At 40.3% G+C, this 22,466-nt stretch overlaps 1 protein-coding gene across 1 annotated transcript in view; it reads right to left on the reverse strand.

The window, feature by feature from the left end:
• Positions 1 to 22,466, reverse strand: part of PAPPA (pappalysin 1) — a gene marked incomplete at both ends in the record, with an annotated part of 252,378 nt that overhangs the window by 133,450 nt on the left and 96,462 nt on the right. The window contains 2 exons of the mRNA XM_079706315.1: positions 984 to 1,075; positions 6,695 to 6,823. Of these exons, the coding sequence (XP_079562441.1) occupies positions 984 to 1,075; positions 6,695 to 6,823 (221 nt within the window). The remainder of the gene's footprint in view (positions 1 to 983; positions 1,076 to 6,694; positions 6,824 to 22,466) is intronic.

Genomic DNA, 22,466 nt, shown 5'->3' on the forward strand with positions numbered 1-22,466 from the left:
ATGATCTCATCTGGGCCAGCTCAAAATTCCATCCCTGCCCCCCAGCCCCCCGTCTGTTTACCAGCCCCGGGCTGACCAGGGCCTCCCAAGTGGGGCTAAAACAACAAGATCAGCCAGACTCCTAGGGAAGGCAGAGGAAAACAAATTTCCCATCTGACTCCATAAAGGTGGGAAAAGGACATTTGCTTTCTAAACACAGGCTGGTCTGCTGGTCTGCTATTTCTCTTTCCTCAACTCAGAGAGACTAGATCCTGGCTAGAGGTTGTATAGCAAAATGAACTGAGCTTGTGTGTGAGAATCGGACAAAATCAGGTTTCGAGTCCTGGTTCTGTCTTCAATCCTAACCTGTGTGATTCTGGACATATTTTATAATCTCTCTGGCTTTTGATTTTTCTCATCTCTAAAGTAAGAATAAAAGCCTTAAAAATCTATGCTAATAATTATCCTGGAAGTTGGCATGAAGAAGAGCCATAATGTATGTAAGGTAAAGCTTGATCAAAAGGGTTGCCCAGGGCTTCCCTGGTGACGCAGTGGTTCAGAGTCCGCCTGCCGATGCAGGGGACACGGGTTCGTGCCCCGGTCCGGGAAGATCCCACATGCCGCGGAGCAGCGAGGCCCATGAGCCACGGCCGCTGGGCCTGTGCGTCCGGAGCCTGTGCTCCGCAACGGGAGAGGCCACAACAGTGAGAGGCCCGCGTACCGCAAAAGAAAAAAAAAAAAAAAAAAGGGTTGCCCATCATCACCATCATCTAGGAGGTCATAAGCTCCATGAGGGCAGGGATACCTGCCATTTGTTTGTTTCCACTGCTGTATTCACTAGTACCTAAAACAGTGCCTGGCCCCCTAGGAGGTACTCAATACATATGTGTCATATAAAGGAGGGAATTATCATTTAGTTATAACTATTGCTGTTACTGTAACTGACTAGCCATTCTGCACTGTCCACTTCTCCAGCCAGGCCCAGAGAAAGGACAAAGACTTACCGATGCAATTGAAGGAAACTTCCTGTCGGCAGAAAAGGGAGCAGCCATCTCCGTTGATCTTATTCATGTCATCACATTCTTCACCTTGGCTTCTGCAGAAGGGATATAGAGGGGAAATTTGTCAGATCAGCTTCAGACCCACAGCTGGACATGGAAAAGTCCCTCTCCGGGGCCATGAACTTTCTGGTGAGGCCTCGGGCAAGTCCCTTTCCCTGTCTGAGTCTCCTGTTTCTTCCAAATGAGATGCGTACAAGGTGAATTTGTGAGATTCTATTATGTTTGCCTTACTGTGTTTCTGGTGACAAAGTAGAATTCCTGCTTCAAACCCATTTGCTGAGATCTCCTTAGTTAAGTTAGCAAGTCAGATGGGAGTAACGGGAGGATGACTGAATGAACAAACGGATGCACAGACTTTGCTCCAGTGTATCTGGGAAATCTCACTTCCATTTTATTTTTTTAATTTATTTATTTTAAATATTTTATTTATTTCTTTTTGGCTGTGTTGGGTCTTTGTTGCTGCACGTGGGCTTCCTCTAGTTGCATTGAGCAGGGGCTACTCTTCGTTGTGGTGCGTGGGCTTCTCATTGTGGTGGCTTCTCTTGTTGCGGAGCATGGGCTCTAGGCACGCGGACTTCAGTAGTTGTGACACACGGGCTCAGTAGTTGTGGTGCATGGGCTTAGCTGCTCCGCGGCATGTGGGATCTTCCTGGACCGGGGTTCAAACCCAAGTCCCCTGCATTGGCAGGTGGATTCTTAACCACTGTGCCACCAGGGAAGACCCATCACTTCCACTTTAAAATTGAGGATTTGAAGGAAATTTTGGAGTCTCTAAAGTATAAATGCTGTTCTTCACTATGCCCTGCCTTAGCCCTATCCCCATACCCCCAGTGCACTTAAAGGTAAAGATTTTTTCCATCCACGTGTTCAGGTTTGATCTTCCTTAGATCAGAAAACACTGCCTTCTCCATTGGGTGTGTCATTTCATAGTGTCAAGAACTCTAAGGCCTGTGTCCTATGCTGTTAAGAAATAAAAATGCCTCCTCTCGTTTTTTTTTTTAGGAATTATTTCCATCACCTAAGGATGATTCTGCAGTGGTTAGGATCGGCAGAAAATGAGCAATGCTCTCTGAATTGGACCTAGGGAAAGAGAAGGAGGAGTAACAACTGAAAGTTTGGATGGGTTACCACTTTCTGGAAAACTCCCATCCATTAATTAATTTATTTATTTAACTGCATTTTGTCTGCGTTGGGTCTTTGTTGCTGCATGCGGGCTTTCTCTAGTTGTGGTGAGCGGGGGCTACTCTCCGTTGCGGTGCATGGGCTTCTCATTGCGGTGGCTTCTCTTGTTGCGGAGCACGGGCTCTAGAGCGCAGGCTCAGTAGTTGTGGCGCACGGGCTTAGTTGCTCTGCGGCATGTGGGATCTTCCCAGACCAGGGCTCGAACCCGTGTTCCTTGCATTGGCAGGTGGACTCTTAACCGCTGAGCCACCAGGGAAGTCCCTCCCATCCTTTTAGTGACAGAAACTTGGGTTTAGAGCCCCATGTTCCAAACTGTGTGATCTCGGACAAGTCCCTTAATCTCTCTCTCTCTCTCTCTCTCTCTCTCTCTCTCTGATATTTCTATCTTTGACAATTTACATCAATTAAAATAAAAAATAATTAAACTTTCCATTCCTTAGTCACAGTAACCACATTTCAAGTCCTCCATAGCTGGATGTAGGGAGTGGCAAATATATTGGACAGCACAGAACCTATTTCCAGTATTGTAGAAAAATCCATTGGACAGTGCTGTTCGGGGCATTGAATCTCAGTCTTCTCATGGGCTAAAATGGAGATAATTACACCTACTCCTTAGCGTTGGTACAAAAATGGAATGTAACTTAATGCGGCTGGCCCGGCGTGCGACATACAGTAGATGCTCAGAGAGTCACAGTTCCCATGCCCACCCACCTGTCCTGGGAGGTCTCCGTAGAGTGTGTGGCAGTTGCCCCTTCATCCCCAGAGACCAGCTGGGACCTGTCCCAGCATGGAAGAAGCCTCAGACTTTGCCTTTCACCCGGGCAATTACACTGGGAAATGTTTGTTGCTTTTAGGAGGTGTCAGAGTAGCAGGATGGTGCCTTGTAATCAATCCTTACAATGACTAGGACATTGCATTGATCTCTGAAGAGCCACCCAATTTCTCTCCTGTCTGCAAACCCATGAGAAAAGAATTCTGTTGATATATTCCAAGCTGGGCCCATATTCTAGTCTCTGCCAGTAAACCTTGCACAATGGAAACTGGTGGTGGCCTTGTGCTTCTTAGCTATTTCATGGGTTATCTGGGGAGCTTTTTTTTTTTTTAATTTTTTTAACCTGGGCTGGCTTCCCTAAGCCACAAAGAACACTTCTAACCCGTTCCCTCACCACCCAAACAATATGTTCTATTGGTTTAAGCAAAACATTAGGGTCACCACAAATATCTTCTAGGCATGACAGATCTGTCATTAGATAGACAGGTTCTGAGAAACCTTCTCTGACCTCCCAGGCTGGAGTGGGTGGCCATCTTCTGAGTCCAAAGACAAGGGGCTCCATCTATCAGAGCACCTGTCAAACTGACTGCCTTTGCCTGTTACTTGAGAGCACTCTATCCTAGGCTTGAAGATGCCAAAGGATGTGACAGAGTCTTTGTCATCCTAGCACCCTGACTCCTGGCACAGTGTCTGGGACAGAGCCGATAGCACGTGGTTACTCCTTTACTTGTTAGTTTTGTAGGGCTGTCAGTCACAGCAAGGCAATGGTAAATCCAGATGTGAACCTGGGCCCTGGGCTCACATCTTGGTCTTGCTCCTTACTGGGTGTGTAAGCTTCAGAAAACCATTTTAGTCTTTGTGTGCAAGGTGTCTCTTTCGTAAAGTATGGTAATAAGACCTATCTCACGTGGTTGTTGGAAGGACCCAAGGAGATCATAATGTAGCACAGTGCCTCCTGCCTAGTAGAGTCTCAATAAATATTTATAATTATCATTATAAGACTCATCCAGTGCTTTCATTCATCAGGGCCCTCACTGAGTGTTGAGTCTATCTGTATTTATTTGTAAATTCCTTTGCATATGTACAGTAAATTAGCATGTATCATCCCATGAAAAATCCAGTTAGCGAAGACGGCATCCTTTCTTTCCTTCAAAGTTATTTATTTATTTATTTATTTGCCTAGGGAATCATCCAGAAGCTGCATTCAGTTTTCTGCAAAGTACGTCAACAACTATTTGGTACCTGCAGGCCATTCAACACGTATTTGATGTCTATGCAGGATAGTAATTCTAGGTAAAAAAATACTAAAAATCTTTGTTAAGAATACTATTTAAATTACTACTACTAGTACTACTAGTAGTAGTTTTAGATCAGTGAGAAGAATAGTATTGTTTGCAGTGTTTTACCAGTGCACCTATATCTGATTCGAAAATGGATAGACTGAACCATAGATCAGTTCCTACATCTAGTGAGTTTCTTTTTTTATTCCTCGTGCTAAATTAGAAAATCCCAAATCACAATCATGCGTTGTCAGCAATGACCGTGACTGTTCCCTGGATATTCTGGATATGCAGCTCAATCTTGTACCCACAAATGATAGGGCACTTTCCCTGGAGACTGTCTTGCTCAGGGTTCCATCAGACAACAGCTGCATCAAAAGCTAGACGTCAATGTCTTAATGTGGGAGAAAACAGTGACTATCTTCCCTTTGCCCACTTTTGTTACATTAAGCACCAGAAACCATATCTTCATGTTTGCTTGTTGCATTTGGAGGAGGATCTTAAGTACACATGACAGCACGCCATCAATTTCATTCTCTGACAAGCGAGGAGTTTTATCTTCTATGCTTGAGGAGTCAAATTCTTGGCTATCAGGTGGTTTGCATCACAATTCAACCCTTAAAAATCCTTATATTATCTCCTCCGTATGGAAAATTTAGATAATTCAGCTTTGAAATTATGGATGCAGGACATTTAAGACATGAATATATATCCCTGAGATACATCACTTCAGCAAGCCACTTGAAATTGTGCAAATAATCATTACTGGCCTTTATCGATGTCAACATTAAAAAAAAGTCATTCGTTATTTCAGAAACTTGACTTAGTACCTTTCTTGTAACAGCTGGCATACTTCAGTGTGTATGGGGGTGCAGAATCTTACACATACTGTTATCTTTTTGCACAGTAAGTTGTGCAGTTGTAACTCACTGGCCCGCATCTGATCATATTCTCGACATCTACTTTTCCCTTCAATGCTGAGTCACGATCAGAAAGCAAACTGCTGGCCAATAACAGATGTCTGTGCAGATGGGTATTCTTGTACAAACTCTCTCCTTGCATCACTGTGTCATCCTTGCTGTGTTCCTATCTGGTCCTTTCATTCCATAGCAGGTTTCCAGTGTATATTACACACCACAAAATCTTCAGCACCAAATTAAATTGCTCTTGACCTCAAGCACTAGTGTCAATGATAAACTAAAAGAAATAGTCACCAAGCCCTTCTCTTTCATATATGAACTATACCTATGAGCCGATTCATGTTCTGTACATCAGTGGTTTCATCCAACTGTGAAACAAATTCTCTTTAAGTGCCCCTCCCCCTACAGAAATAGTCATTGCAATTCCATGTTGCATAGATATTATGTGACACCCAACAGTGCCATTTAATAAAGGAATTTTGCCAATAGCTTGTTGTGTCATCTCCATACGTAACGTTTATCATTAAATCTGCCAATAGTTTTAAAAGTCCCTTAGCAATAGTGTGACTAGTAACTATATTCACAATAAAGAACACAATTTTAGCAATAAGGAACTTAATTGTGCATGATTCTTGGTCTCTTTTTCATCTCTAGGGAGAAAACCATTCAATTTAGTGACCGAAAATACTTTTGTGCTTATTCTGGAGGAAAAAAACCTCAAAGATTTACTTTTTTTTTTTCCAACAATGCAAAAGTCTTGATGGCTTCTTGCAACTATTTCTCAGTTGCATAACATCTTGCCCTGTGGACAGGGGATGGATGGACTGATGATCCAATAAAATCCATTTTTTAGACACACAGCTTTATATCTTCTAATCACACTCTTCCTTTTTTGGCTGCTCGTGTGGAATCTTTACACTTGCCTCCCTGAACTTATAATCACATTCAATATTCACTCTGGAGTACTGTTTACTATTACGGTTTCAACATTATAGAGAGTTGAAATATTTTGCTGTTTTTATAAGGCTCTGACCCAGTTTGTAAATTGTTGATATAACACAACAGAAATAATAAATAAGCATGCAGTTTTAAGAAATGTAAATGGTAACCAGCAAAGAATGTAAAAGTGTTTTAACCTAGGTGCACTGTGTCCTGTTAAGTGAATGTGGCCTGGGGTGGAAAAAACTAATAGAATCCTTGTAGTACACATAAAACAACTAGGAACAAGAGCATACTGGTAGTAAGTGCATAATGGTAGCTCTACGGAAATCTTATATTGTATTACATGCTTGAGAAACGTGTTTGTTCAAAAAAGAATCATTGCTTTTTCTCTGAGGCCAGCGAACTGCTTGCAGACAAATTGGCAGACTGCTGAGGATCCCTCGAAACTCACAGCTCAACCCTGAAGAGTATCCCATAAGCTCTTCTATTTGGCACCCTGACCATGTCTTGGCCTACTTAACATCACTCCCACTCCTCTCTTTAGTTAGGCCTACTTACTTCTGGATGATGCCATCACCGCAGTACCCACTTCCATGGATGTAAGTGGCAGCAGGTGATGGCTCACTCTCTTCGTTTCCTGAAATAGTGATGACCCAGTACTGGTACACACTGCCAAGATTTAGATCCCTGGAAAACATAAAGAAGACTATTAACTATACAGATGCAAGGCTGGGGACAGACAAAATGGATCCCCTTGAGTACATGTCTACCAGTCTTGCTTGTTTTTGATATCACATGCACATTTAATTATCCAATAATTTTATTTTATTTTTTAAAATTTTACTGAGGTATAGTTGATTTACAATGTTGTGTTAATTTCTGCTGGACAGCAAAGTGACTCAGTTATACATATATATATTCTTTTTCATATTCTTTTCCATTATGATTTATCACAGGAGATTGAATAGAGTTCCCTGTGCTATACAGTAGGACGTTGTTGTTTATCCATCCTATGTATACTAGTTTGCATCTGCTAATCCCAAACTCCTAATCCTTACCTCCCCCACCCCCCTCCCCCTTGGCAATCACAAGGCTGTTCTCTATGTCTGTGAGTCTGTTCCTGTTTCATAGATATGTTCATTTATGTCGTATTTTAGATTCCACATATAAGTTAGTTATTCAATAATTTTTAATGTCTACTGTGATTAAGGCACTCTCCCATGCATGATGGACTACACTAAAATGTAGTATCTAAATGTCACTAAAATGACATAGTACCGTGAATATTACTAGGTACTTTTTAATCTTTAATTTAACCCTTACACTAACCCTGGTGGATAAGAACTGTATGGTATGTGGCCCATAATGAAGGTGTTTGGGAGAACGCCATCCAGGAAAAAATAAATGGGAGAAGCAAAGGCACAGAGGTAGGAAAGCACCATGTGAGATTCTGTGGGCACTGTCTGATCTATTGCCCTCTTTTTAAGATCTGAGCAGAAACCCCATTACAAGCAAGCAAGCCCTTTCCTTACGTTTCACATCCAGTGATTCTCCACCTCCCTGCCACTTGCTTCTCCCTGTGCCTCTCACTCTTGACTAAAATAATAATAATAGCAGCGTCTATTAATTGAATGTCAGGACTGGGGCTAAGCACTTTCCATGTGTTTTCTCATTTGAGAACCAAAACAATACTACATGTGTACTAGTCGTTTCATGTTTATTTTACAGATGATGGATCTGAGGCAGAGAGAGATTAAGCAAAATGCTTACAACCATATGACATTAAATTACATCCTGCGGTCTGCCTCCCTAATCCCTAGTTCAGGTTTAACAATCTCACTCCTTACAAAGGGGCATCTTGTCCTGGAACCGCAATTCCAGGCATTGGTTCCTGCTAGCTTTCCAATCTGCCTAGATTGCATCTCTCCTTTGCTCTCAAGACCTCCTAGAGCAATGCCTGTTCTACCTTCCTCACACTCAACCTTACACCAGATTACCTCCCTCCCCGTCTTATCCCCTCTCATCTCCCTGCTTGAATTCCCCTGCCATCAAAGGAATCTGGCTACTGCCAATTATCTTCCAAGGCAAAGATACATTTATCCACATGACCAGATCACCATCCTCATTTCCTTTTTGACCATTTTCAAAAGGAAATGCTATTCTCTTTCATCTCCCTCTACACCAATTATTTACTTTTTACTAATAAACATGTGTCATGGGAAAAAACACAAAATGGTCATCAAGAGAATTCCTATCAGATTCCAGAGTTGAGGTGAGGGGGGATTCCATAAACAAAAGGACAGTGTCAACAGCATCTCAAGTTCTCCTGCCCATCTGTTGTTTCAGCTGCTCTGAGGGCTAGGGCTGTCTGGATAAGTCCAATAAGAGAGCAGGTGCAGCGACAACAGTCAGACAACGTCTCCTGACTCTCAACACAAGGATGAGCTGGAGTTTATGAGCACTGAACGAGGCTGGTGAGGAGCACAGCCTTCCTGAGAATGTTGGGCTTATTACCCAAAGGAGAGTTTGTTTTAGCAGTGCTGGAGCAGACAGGAATATTGAGGGTAGACCAGAAGTCCCTGGGGATTCCAGCAGCACTCTGTCAATGAAAACTAAGTGGATGAAATGCATAAAAATCTTGAGATACTGTACGTATGAATGATGAATAACCGGTGCCTTGTAAACCTCCGACATGCTAATTTGTTGATATAATTATAGGCCTTTAAAAAAGTTTACTGGATATTTTAACCACCTCTAGACTAATGAATGTATACATGTTCAGATAATGCTTCTAAAGCTGGAACATTGTGGCAGGGGGAAGAGTGATTTTCCCAGAGACACATGAAGGTACAAGATAAAGATGACATGTATTCTACTGTACATTAATTTTCTCTAAAATATGGAGGTACATTTTATATTAAACAGTCATGGCCGTGTTATGGAATAAAATAAAGACGTTTCTTCAGGCTACCTCCCAGGCCACTGGGGGCATATGGTCACTGTCTGAAGCCGACGGAGCACTTCTGTGGAAAAGCGTGAGAGTGTGAAAATTACTTCTCTACATTGCGCTTCTCATTTGTGGTGTGTGTCCAAATGATTTATGGATGATAATATTTAGGTGCTCTGCTAATATTTGTGAATGCTCTCCTCCTCCCCATACCTTGCCCTCCCTCCTCTCCCTCCTCCTCCGTCTCAATAAACACCACTGTGAGGCAAGCAAACATGTGTTTCCATCCTGGCTTCATCATTTGCCAGCTGAGAAGTCATAGGCAGGAGCCTATTTCAAATTAGTCATAAACCTAGTTTCACAGCATTTTCCCACAGATTGAATGTAAGAACATACACAAAGCACCTATGTGCCCAGCCAATGACAGATAGTTAACAAATGTTAACCCGTTACAATTATTGCTGTATTATCAACATTCTCACTCACTGGAATTATGCCAGGCTCTCTTTCCTAGAAGGGAAGAAGTGACAGATAACTATCTATAAACTTGGTTTGGTAAACCCATGAAGATGGATGAGGCCACCATCTAGCATGTGTGCCATAGCTTGATGGAAAGTCTCTTTTCTACCATATCGTTTGGCTAGAACACTCTCATTGCCTGCAGCTTGCTCTCTCTCTAGGTGGCTACTCTCAACGTCTGCAATTTCTGGATCCCAGAAGGTTTGTCTTTACCCTGGGGCAAAATCTGTCCCCCAATAACTTCCACTACTGTCTTCCTTGTTACCCACCAGCATCATATAGAACATATCTGATTGGTAGAGAAACCTTAATAACCCTCCTTACAAACTGTGTGTGCATGGCACATGCATCATTATCTCACAGAAGCCTGAGAGTGGCTCTTTGAAGCAGGGGTTGTTATCCCAAGTTTTCACATAGGAAAACAGAAGCCCAAGTCACTCCCTTCATAAAAAACTAGGGAAGAAAGAACAGGATACAAATGTTATTAAAAAGATTATATTTTTCCACTGAAGAATTCTTGTGATAAAACTACATGTTCTCCAAGTTCAAGTTACCATTAATGCTAAACTAGGGCTCTTTTCTCAAGAGCCTAAGGTAGAAGAGAGTTCTTTCAGAAGGACAGGGTAGTGGCTTCTGAAGGCTTTGCTGGAGGTTAAGACCTATTTCATGGTTGGTCTAAAAGTAGGACATTTATGTCAAGTTGTTCCTTTCAGCTGCTCTGAAAACCATCTGGAAAGTCTTATGCTGTCACTTGAACTCCTTCCCCTCCTGAGCCTCCCACATCCAGGCAGACCCTAAGCCTTGTCAATTTCCCCCACCCAACAGCTTCCATGTCATTCCCTCTGCACCCGTGCTGCCACCTACATCCCAAACTTGATGGCTGAAGCAGCCTCTGGCCTGCCCTCCTGCCTCTAGCATCTCCCTTTCCAGTCTTTCCAGAACCATCAGAATATTCTTAGATCCAAAGCTACTCTCCAGCTCAATATCTCCCCATTTAGTGCAGTGATGGGAGCATGCTACCAAGCTGAAACTTCCTATTTACTCTGTTTGGAACTAAAATTTTACCACTTCATCTGAAACATGATTAGTTTCATCACTTCTAATTTCTCTCATAGAATTCTGAGGGCCATTTTATTTTATCTTTATTTAAAAAGCTAACCTCCACTAGTATGTAATCATTAATTCTTCACACTGCATCTCACATTAATTTCATGTTTTTAGCTAGTAAATTTAAATGACAGTATTTAAATGTGATGAGATTATTTTGAAGGGTTGTTTTTTTGCAGCCTTGGTATGACTTCTTTTTTTTAAATGTTTTTAATGTTTAACCATCATTGTTTCACAAATGTCTCAAATGACATATCTGCCTTAGGTTTGCATTTCTGGCAATTAGAAACAAAAATACTGCCATTCCTAAGTGGTATGATTTTTCAGTATTTCTCCTCAGAAAATGTATTGATGGTAATATGTATCAAATTTGGAGCACAACCTTATAGAAAATTTAGTTACATATTATAAAATCATTATCTTAAGAATATGTATGTTATTAAGGAGCCTAAGTACCCCATGACTTAGCTTTTGGCAAAAACATCTATTTCTTAAAATTATGGTGTGTAATTAATATCATGATAGGTCAATTAAAAACCCCTCTGAAATCTACAGGCAAGTCACTTTACTTCTTTCAGTCTGTTTTTCTATCTTTTAATTAAGATATATGATTCTTCTCCCATACCAATGTGAAGATAAAATGAGAGCTATGAAAGTACAATAGGAGAAGGAGGGAGAACCTCACTGCACAATGGAAATATTCCATTTTGCTTCTTCTAGGAAACTCTCTCTGAGCCTCTTGATTACTCCTTATTGGCCTCCTATTGTTTCCATATTATAGCATTCATTTATCACACTCTATGTCTCCAAATAGTCTGTGTAACTGAACTGTGTTATACTTTTTTGATATTCCACCTTCTGCAATAATTATAGCAATTGTAGTTTCCATTTGTTTCCTATTTATCATATGCAAGGCACTATGCCTTCATATGAATACTATCATTTAATCAAAACAACAGTCCTTTGAATAATTACTATGAAAAGTTTTCAGATAAGGAAACTAACACTTAGGAAGGTTAAGCTATCTGCCTATAGTCACACTGCTTTTGTCAGAGGGCAGGGACTTGAGCCAAGTCTAATTCCATCCCAAGACAGTGCTCTCTGGAGATGGAAGCCACAGCTGTTATAAACTGGAAAATACAGCAGAATAGAAGTTAAAAGACCTAGTTTTGGAATCAAGTAGAGTATCCATACAAAGGCCAGTTGGAAAGTTCTAGAAGTCAGGAGAGACACACATCCTTTTAAACACCACCACTGACTCACTAACCATGGGCAAGCCATTTCTTCTCTCTGAGCATCCATTTCTTCATCTACAAAATGGGAATCTGGGAAGAATGTGACGAGCAGCTCTAATTTAATGAGGAATGTAGTGCTGCATCTTTCTGCCGTGAGATTTTCTACAAGCTAGAAGCTGCCTCAGCAGTTAAAATTCTGCACTGAGAATGGGTGTCGTTCAAGATCTACCACCCAGATTGACTGAGCTGGGAGACACAGTAGGGGGACCACCTAGGATGCCTCTGGCTTAGGAAGAGCCCAAGTATTCCAGTGCTGCCTTGGACTAAGGGTGAGAGGGTAATGCCTGGGCACTTTGTATACCACCAGCCAAGAATGGGAAGAGAAGGAAACGATCACTTTTTGAGCCTGAGATGATGTGCTAAGGGACTTTATACATGCCGTTACAATTGTTTTAAATAGAAAATATATTAATCGCATAGAAGAGTACAAAGAACACTATAACAAATGTCTGTACGCTTACTCCCCAGCTTTGTCAAATTGTAACCTTTTGCGATATTTTCTCCATATCTTTTATTTTTGGTGTAAAAGAAATAAAATATACTGTTTTATATATTTGTTTTCAACCTACCCGTGTGCTCTTCCTGTATCCCATTTCCCTCTCTCCCATGAACGTTTTTATACTTCTTGAACGTACGTATTGTCTTGCATGTTTTGAACTTCCTAGATGTTTTAATACTACATTTATTATTATGCATCTGGCTTTATTTTTTCTTAACCAAGCATTGCTTTTGAGATCATACATATTGATCACGTAGATGATCAATAGATCTGCACGTGGATCTAGCTCATTATTTTCACTGACATAAGTCTTTTACTGTATGATCATAACATACTACATCTGACCATTCTTTCCTGAGAGGCACCTGGGTTATATCTCTCTTATTAGTAGTATCATTATTATGTAATCTTTTTTGTTATTTCCAATAATGTTGCCTTAAACATTTGTGTTCATGTTCCTTTGCATATAAAGCAAGAGTTTCTGAAGGAAATATATCTAAAGTGGTACTGCTAGGTTGAAGATAATTGCATCTTCAGCTTTATTAGATATTGCCAAATTATTATCCAAAATCATTGTACCAATTAACACACCTACCAGCAGATTTCCCATTGCTCCAGGTCCCTGGCTGCACTTGATTCCACCAAACATTTGATTTTGGGCCAATCTGAGGGGTATTAAATGGTATTTAATTACTATTTTACTTTGTGTTTCCCTGATTACCAACAAGCCTGGGTATCATTTCATGTGTTTGCTGACCACATATGTTTCTAGCATGCTGATTGCTTGTTCATCACTTTGGCCTATTTTAAATCGGGTTCTTTTTCTTTATTGATATGTCATACATTTACAGTTACTGGATACTAATCCTTTGTAATGAAAAGTTCTGCAAATACCATTTCTAAGTCTGTGACTCCTAGTTTTGTTTTGTTTTTTTCATTCTGTTTAGGTTGTTTTGTTGAATAAAATTTTTTAATCATTTCCTTCTTGATTTGTCTTTTTCATGGCTTGTTGAATAAATGTTTCTTCACTCCAAGGTATTAAAATAGTCTCCCCTATTTCCTTTCAATAGCTTTAAGTTTTTATTTTTATATGTATGGCTTCAATCAACTACAAATAGTTTTTAAAATGATGTGTGATAAGGATTGTTTTCCCCCCAAATAGGGATGAATCATTTGTCTGACGTTATTTATGTGAAAGTTAATCCTTTCACTACTGAATTGTGATGCTGCCTTTGCCATATATCATTCAGAACTTAGATAAGTTTTTTTTTTCTGGGTTATCTTGTTTCATTAGTCTATTTTTTTCCTATTATCTTATCAATAGCAGTCTGTCTTAATTTCCATAGTTTTAAACAAGTCGATTTATGCTACAAGTCCATTCTATACTTTGGTTTTCTCCATCAAAAGACCCTTTTTGCTCTCTCATGTGAAATTTTAGTTTCATTTTTTGAAATGCCTGTTGGGATTTTAATTCCAATTTCATTGAGTTTATAGATGCATTTGAGGATAAAAGACTTCTTTATGACATTGTATCCCCCATTTATACACACAGTTTATCTATTTATTTAGGTCTTCTTTTATGATTTCAGTGAAGTTTTAAAGCTTTCTTCATAAAAATTGTGATGATCTTTTATTAGGGATATATTCCTAACTCTAAGCATTTTATAGATGTCAGTACTACAGTAAATGAGAGCTTTAATCTATTTATCCATCCACACACATGTACGCACACATGTGCATGTATATCTATATTTGTATCCTCATGTCTTACAGCTGACAAAAAATAATTTATAAATTGATATTCTATTCATATGTTCTCATAGACTGGTTTATTCATTCCAGTAATTTGTTGATTCTTATTTTCTTTGTAGTCTCTTACAGATGAGGATAATGATAGTTTTGTTTATTTACCTATCTATCTATTTATTTATTTATGGTTGTGATGGGTCTTCATTGCTGCCTGCGGGCTTTCTCTAGTTGCGGCGAGCGGGGGGCTACTCTCCCTTGCGGTGCACGGGCTTCTCATTGCGTTGGCGTCTCTTGCCGCGGAGCACAGGCTCTAGGAGCGTGGGCTTCAGTAGTTGTGGCGTGTGGGCTCAGTAGCTGTGGCTCGCGGGCTATAGAGTGCAGGCTCAGTAGTTGTGGCTCAAGGGCTTAGCTGCTCCACGGCATGTGGGATCTTCCTGGACCAAGGATCAAACCTGTTTTCCCCTGCATTGGCAGGCGGATTCTTAACCACTGAGCCACCAGGGAAGTCCCAAGTTTCTCCCTTTTCAATCCTCAGAAATTTTGTTGGTATTTCTCACCAAGCTGGTTTAGGTAGAACCAATGGTGTTACTAGTTTTGTTTTGTTTTCTATCATGAAGGGAACTGATTTTATTAAGAGTTTTAAAATTCTGCATCTAGTAAGACAATTTTATTTTAAAACATCATTTCATATGCTGGTATTGTGAATTACATTCATAGACCATCTAACTTTAAAGTCTCATCTTATTCTAGGAAAATCCAGCTTTGACACAATGCGTGTGTTTGTTTGAGTGTGTGGGTTTTAATACATTGATAAATTCTGTCTGCTATTAACTTGTGTAAGATTTTTGCTTTTCTGTCATACGTTTAATTGACCAAAAATTTTTATCTTCTTCATTTATTTACTTGTCCACTTGTTTACTTGTTTATATATTTATGTGCTGTGTTGTGGACAGAAATACTGTTCTATGTGATACTGATTCTTTGATATTTGCTGAGATCCATTTTTTGGCCTGGGACATGGTAAATTAAAAAAAAATGTTCTACATATCCTAGAAGAAAATATTTATATTTAATTCAGTAGCAGGGTTCTACATATTTTTATCAGATGACATATTTTTTGTGTTGTTCAAAATCATCTATATCATTGTTTTAGTTTGCTTGTTCTATTAATTATGGAGAAAGGTATGTTAAAATATCATAATATTATGGGTTTATCACTTTCTTTTAGGTAAGAGTCATGTTTGATTTATATATTTTCAGGTCATGTTATTTGGTATATCCAAGCTCAAAATCATTATATAACTTCCTTTTATCTTTATATGGTGAACTCTTTATCTTAGAATTTTTTTTTGTCTTAATGTTTCCTTTGCCTGATAATAATATTAATGTAACATTTTGGTTAGTATTTGTCTGGCAAATATTTTGCATTCCTTTACTTTTTATCTTTCAGTGAACTTAGCTTTAGTTAAATCCAACCTGAGAGTCTTCATTTTCATAGTAGACTTTAATCTGATTAGTGTAATGACTAGTATATTAGATTTCTTTCTCCCATCTTCTTTGTGCTTTCCATTTATCATTATTTTTCTCTGCTTATTTATTTTCCCCCTTTCTCACTTTCATTTGGGTGTATTGGACTTCTTTATTTCTACTCTTTAGCCCTTCTTAGTCCATCCATCTAATTTTTGCAGACTATATTTTCTAATTATATTTCTTTTTTTGGTTATACTAAAATACAAATATGCATACTTATTATCAAAATCAAAATTTAATAAAAACTCTGATGTTGATTTCTGACCCTTACTCTTATATTTTTATGTTTTTTTAATTTTGACATGTCAACTCATGTTCATTGGGTTTTAATCTGTGACAATCATGTGTCCCCAAGGTCAAGTCTATATCCTCCCTCAGAGGATAACTTCTAGGTACCCTTGGAACATTACTTGTCTAGAACAATTTCTTCTTCTTCTTCTTCTTTTTTTTTTTTTTTCCAGTTAGCTTTTCAGTTTAGGCATTCCCAGACCATACGAAGCAGTGTAAACTCAAACCTCAAATCTTTCTGAGGTACAGGACATAGACATAGATATGTTTTCCCTAGTATACTCTTTCACTAAGCATGTAGACTTTCAGAGGTCCTAACCTTATTTTGAAGCCTTTAGTTATAAGTCCCCACCCTGCAGAGTTTCAGGGCCAAATCTCCACTCCTAGAATAAGCAAGCATATTCAATCCACTCAGTTGCCAAAACTGATGGCTCTCCCTTATCCAAACTACATCAATAAAACTAGATTCAGGGCTTACCTGTCTAGTTCTCAGTTCCATTTTTTTTTGCCTTTAGCAACACATTTTTTGACTTCTCTGATCTCAGTCATGCATTTTAAGGGATGCTAGTTATATCAGTTGTATTTTATCTGGAATAGAGGTTTGTACTGGAAATATTTTTAGTTTGTTAGTCTACCATATTTCCACATACAATTTCTAAAATATACCTGTAAGGTAGAAATCATTTGCATTGTGCACTTGAGGTTCAGTGTAGTTCAGTGATCTGCCCAAGGTCAGGGAGATAATAATTATAAAGCAGAATTTAAATCACGCTGTTTGACTCTAGAACTCTTGACCTTTCCATGATATTGAGATGACTCCTTGGCTAAGTACATGCTACTGAGCAATGCATTAATATCCAGTCAAGTACAGAACACTGCAACTATCTGAAGATAAGGCAAGCTCCCCCTTATAGTCCTAAAGTCTTTTAGGAAGCTGCACCTCAGACTAAAGTAGATTTTATTTCTTATGTAGAATTATAGAGCAAAATAGCTTAAGCACTAACATATTGTTAGGTGACAGCCGATATTTTTTTTTAATTAAGAAGGGATAGTATATTATCCCAACTGCTTTATTTTTTTTCTATCCATAAAGGTTACCTATACTTGCTTTAACAAATTAAAGCACTATGTAAAATAATTAAAATAAAGTAAAATTATATCAAATTCCATCACCTTGAGGCAGCTATCAAGAACATTCTGGTCAGCAACCCTTCATGTATCTTTTTATGTATAATCATACACAAACACATATAATTTTCTATGAATATAAGATCACAAATATGTCAATATCACTTCATCTTTAGTGTTCATGAAAAAAGGAGCATAGGAGAAGTAAACCCAGCTAGTTAGCTTTATGCTAGCTAATTACTTTCATGGCTTTGACTACTTTTTCAAATTCTGGATAAATATATTTATATCATTTCATTTGTTCATCCATTCATTCATCCAAATAGCATTCACTGGGTTGTCCCAGCTTTTCCTAGGTTTCTTGGATTCAAAGATCAGTAAAATATAGTCCTGCCTTTAGGATGCTCATAGGCTTTTGGGGAAGAAAAGACATTAAAATGAATGGCTTTAACGCAGCCTAATATATACAATGGAATATTACTCAGCCATAAAAAGAAACGAAATTGAGTTATTTGTAGTGAGGTGGATGGACCTAGAGTCTGTTATACAGAGTGAAGTAAGTCAGAAAGAGAAAGACAAATACCAGATGCTAACACATATATATGGAATCTAAGAAAAAAAAATGTCATGAAGAACCTAGGGGTAAGATGGGAATAAAGACACAGACCTACTAGAGAATGGACTTGAGGATATGGGGAGGGGGAAGGTTAAGGTGTGACAAGGTGAGAGAGTGGCATGGACATATATACACTACCAGATGTAAAATAGATAGCTAGTGGGAAGCAGCCACATAGCACAGGGAGATCAGCTCGGTGCTTTGTGACCACCTAGAGGGGTGGGATAGGGAGGGTGGGAGGGAGGGAGACGCAAGAGGGAGGAGATATAGGAACATATGTATATGTATAGCTGATTCACGTTGTTATAAAGCAGAAACTAACACACTATTGTAAAGCAATTATACTCCAATAAAGACGTAAAAAAAGAAAAAAAACGTGTAGGGGTCTGTAGGGAGCACGAGTAATATCAGACACAGGCTGAGGAGTCTGAACTTCTCAAAGAAGGTATACTGGCTTGACAGGAGGGGTAAGGAGAAGCCAAGCCATGAGAAGGGGGACAGAAATGGCTTTTGAGTCAAAGGGCATAATAATATTTGTTTTGTGGAAGACCATTTTGGTAGCAGTATAGATAACTGGTTTGGGGGAAAAGCAGAAAGACCAAATATCTGCCCATGGGATGGACTGATGCAGGAATACATTGAGTTCCTACCAAGTTTTGGCACTATGCTAGACGTTGTCATATTCTATTTTGATTAAAAAGAACTAAAACTTACAACAAAATATCCTTCCTCACTGAATGACTGAAGCTGTGTGTAGTCTTCTCCAAAGAATTTCTTAACATTCATACATTAAGGTTACATACACTGCTTTTTCCTACATGTGATAACAATATACTCCTTAATTCCAATTTTGTTTGGGTATCACCCTGAATTCTTAAGAGAACACTGTACTTTTGTTCTAGGTTGAGAGGTACTTTGGTCTTATGTTTTATTGGAAGAGGGCTGTTGTTGATTATTTGAAGGAGAGAATATCCTCTGCCCTTGGGAAGGGACAACACGAAAGGCAGTTTGACATCACTGTGGATGTCACCTGGACCACATCAGGCAAAATGACTATGGTTATTCCATTAACTTTGGTTGTGATTTTTGATGAATTAGTTCTCCTCTCTGGACCTTGCTTTCCTTGTGCAATTCAAATAAAAAGCATGTATGGAGCTTCTGGCAGGAGTCATTCCAAAGATGAAGAAGATACCACCATCACTGATCTCAAATAGTTCAATGGGCAAAAGAGAAGGATAAGCCAAGTACAGTTTGACTGTAATTCAAGGCAGAGCTTGAAGAGCACCAACAGAGAGGAGAGCCCAATAGTGGTTAGAAGGATGAGAAAGGGAGAGTCCTGACACCTAGATTAGGTTGATTCCTTGTACAAGTGTCCATATCCCCCCATACTTTATTATAAAACTCACACCCTTTGTTGTAATCAGATGCCTGTCTTCCATGGTGTACATTAAGCGCTCTAAGGACAGAAAAAACCATTAGCCTTTCATTGCTACATCTCTCTACGTAGCACAGCGCTTGGCACAGGCTAGGTTTCCAACAATATCTGTTGAAGGAATTCATAGTCTGAGACAGTGCACATGGGGAAAATGTCAAGACATAAGTGATAAGCATGGCATTCTGGGCAGTAGGAACAGCACAGAACAGGACACAGGTTAACCTTCTGAGATAAAGAACAGTGCATTAAGACTGGCCTGCAGGGTAAGCCAAAGGAAGTGCTAAAGTTTTACGAGAATGGTCAGTTGAGAGTGTAAGGTAGATGGTGGAAAGTTCTGAGGTGAGATATCAGGGCTTGAGTCATTGAGGGATGGAAACCCACTGTTGTAAAAGCAGGGGACTGGATGCAGTGATTTCCCAAGTCCCACACCTCCAGCTGTAGAAGTCAGAACTTAGATGTGTTAGCAGTAGTCGAGACACTGAACCAGCACCCAGGTCTTTAGACAGCCTGGCTTCCCTCCACTGCCACCTACCCTCCTACCGGACCGGCACTCAGTAGACTGCGGCCCTTTCCATTCACGTGGAAATCAAAGCTTTGCTTTAATAAAATCTTCATCTCAGAATGGTGAGATTCCATTGCCAAGAAAAGAATCTTTGTTTGGGAAAATGGACTTTGGTCTTACAATATCCATCCACTATTATTCCTGGTGACCACTGTGAGCTCCAACCCATGGTCTGGATTAAATGAATGAAGAATGAGAAGGCAGGGATCTGAGAATCCACTGGGCATGTGTATCCCTCCCAATGGGACGAGGGTCCACCCCTCTCACACAGGTAACACACAGCTCATTCTTTTCAGACTGACAGTGCTGCCCTCACTCTGTAGAAGGCTCAGGAAGGAGCAAATGTATACATGCAACTGATTAATTCCAGCAGCCTTGGATATAATTGTACAAAGATTTGCCCTGGTACCAATTTAAAACTCAGTAGCACATTTAATAAAACTAACAGTTTGCAGCCAAGGCCTTTGTTATTTTGTTTTAATCATCTTTTACCACCAACTGAAATGATTTTCTACTTTCTTGGTGCAGTGAAATAAAATACAAGAGAAAGAATGGGGGGACAATGTGGAAATTATAAAAGATTCAGAGTTTCAAATCCTGGGATAAGGTCACAGCAGCCCTGAGAGTTAACGGGTTGGTTGTGTCAGGCTGAGATTTGAAGGGAAGACATTTACCAGTTTGGGGGAAACGCCACACCTGTATAGCATTAAAGAAAGGAGAGAGGAAAAGAACTACAAGGGACTCTTGTTTTTCCTGAATGCAACCAAAGGTGATGTGTGACAGCTTCCCCAAACACCCCTGCTGGTGATGGACGGGTCTCTTGATTGCAGAGCAGGGGCTTGTGACAAACTGACCGGTCGCCAAGACCCCTGGGAGCCAAAACACCAGATATAGTCGGAGGTAAACAAGGCATGCAGCACCGTGTGAAAATGGAGGCCACACGGGGGCCAGGAGTCAACAGAGGGACCCAGTGACAGCTGGTGATTGAGCGGCACTAAGTGAACACAGTTGTTGAGGACCAGGGGCCAGTGGAGAAAGCAGCCTCCCTTCTCCTTCCTGTGGCCTCTCTGGGTGGCCAGCGATTTTATTACTGGCAGAGGGTGAGCCCAACAGCATTTTTGAATTTGGCATCACATCTAAAACCATTTGGGGGCTGGGCATCTCTTTCTTCGCCCCCCTAGCCCCACCCTCCCCACGAATGCTTTGGATTCGGTGAAAGTCGGCATGCAGTTAGCAAACTACACTTCCCCTCGAATTTTGAAACCCATGTGCGCTTGGGGAAAATGTAATCCTTATGTTTCTGATTCATTTACACTTAACTCATCAAAACGCTATTTTGTAAGAGCTATTTGATGTCCGCGAAGTCTTCTGAGCCCTTTTGTAAGCCTGGCTTCTTAGAAGCAGGAAGTCACGTTTCTGACGAGAGGGGAGAACTTGAACTTAAAAGATTGAGTTTGTTTTGAAATGAGGGCTCTTGGAGGGTCACGTGGACCCGGAGCTTGGCCAAATGCGTTCTCTCATTTCCTATACCACCCCCCTCACCAGCACCAGCTGCCATGACGTTACTAATGTCAGCGCGCTATGATTTCACCCTGAGCAGCCAACGAGACGACTTCATGATCAGAGAGAACTGAGCTCAAAGCTGAATCCCAAGGTCTGGCCAAACTCCAGCACTCCGCGATGTTGGGGGATGCGCACCTGGATTGGGAATCAGGAGCCCTAGGTTCAGTTCCCTCTTCTGGCATCAAAGGGCTGTGTGACTGATGAAGTGGGCTCCCCTTTCTGGGCTCAATTCTCTCATTTGTAGAGTGTCAGTGCTTCAATGTTCCTTCCAGGTCTGAGAGGTTTTGAGTCTAATTCCTAGACAGGAGGAGGTGTGAGCACCTCAAAATTCTCTCTGCTAAAAGCTTTTGGGGACTGAGTTTGTATATGAGGAGCTTAGCTCAAGAAGGAAACACAAAAATGTAGAAATCAGGCGTTGGATATTGGTGGCTCAGTGTCTCATTGTGGGATGGATGCTAGAGCCCAGAGAAGGAGGGAATACGTTGCCCCAAGTCATGCAGAAAGTTCATGGCAGAGTCCAGCTTTCCTGGCATTTTGTGACTAACATCCTTGGATGGAAGAATTCAAACTTTTCCATTTATAGGATATTGAAGCTGAGGCAAAAAACCTACTTCCCACTCTGACAACAAGAACGTGAAAGCAGCACTAAAATGGAAGGGGCCACTGGCATTGTTTTGCATGAGGCACAGTGACATGGTGTCTGGCTTGTATTAAAGTCCATGAGTGAATGATTAATCCTGGGTAGAAAACAAAGCCCATGCCTTGTAATGTTATAGGTATTAGTATGGCAGAAGATTAACCCCACGACCCCAACAGGGGACCTTGAAGAACACTGGACAACACTTTGAGAATCGATGCATGATGAAAACAGGTGGTCTCACAGGTCTCGTGTGCCCACCCCCCAAAACACACACACACACACACACACACACATACACACACGTGCACATGCACAAGCTCGCCTCACCTGCTCCTGAATCTGTACACAGAAATGTTATGGCTCAAAGCAAACTGTAGCTGTCTGCCCCCACCAATCCGCAGACTGATAACGGGAAGACAGCTTTGAACTCCTCCTCCTCTCATCCCAAACCA

The sequence above is a fragment of the Hyperoodon ampullatus genome (genome assembly GCF_949752795.1).
Source record: "Hyperoodon ampullatus genome assembly, chromosome: 6".
Taxonomy (NCBI): Eukaryota; Metazoa; Chordata; class Mammalia; order Artiodactyla; family Ziphiidae; genus Hyperoodon; species Hyperoodon ampullatus.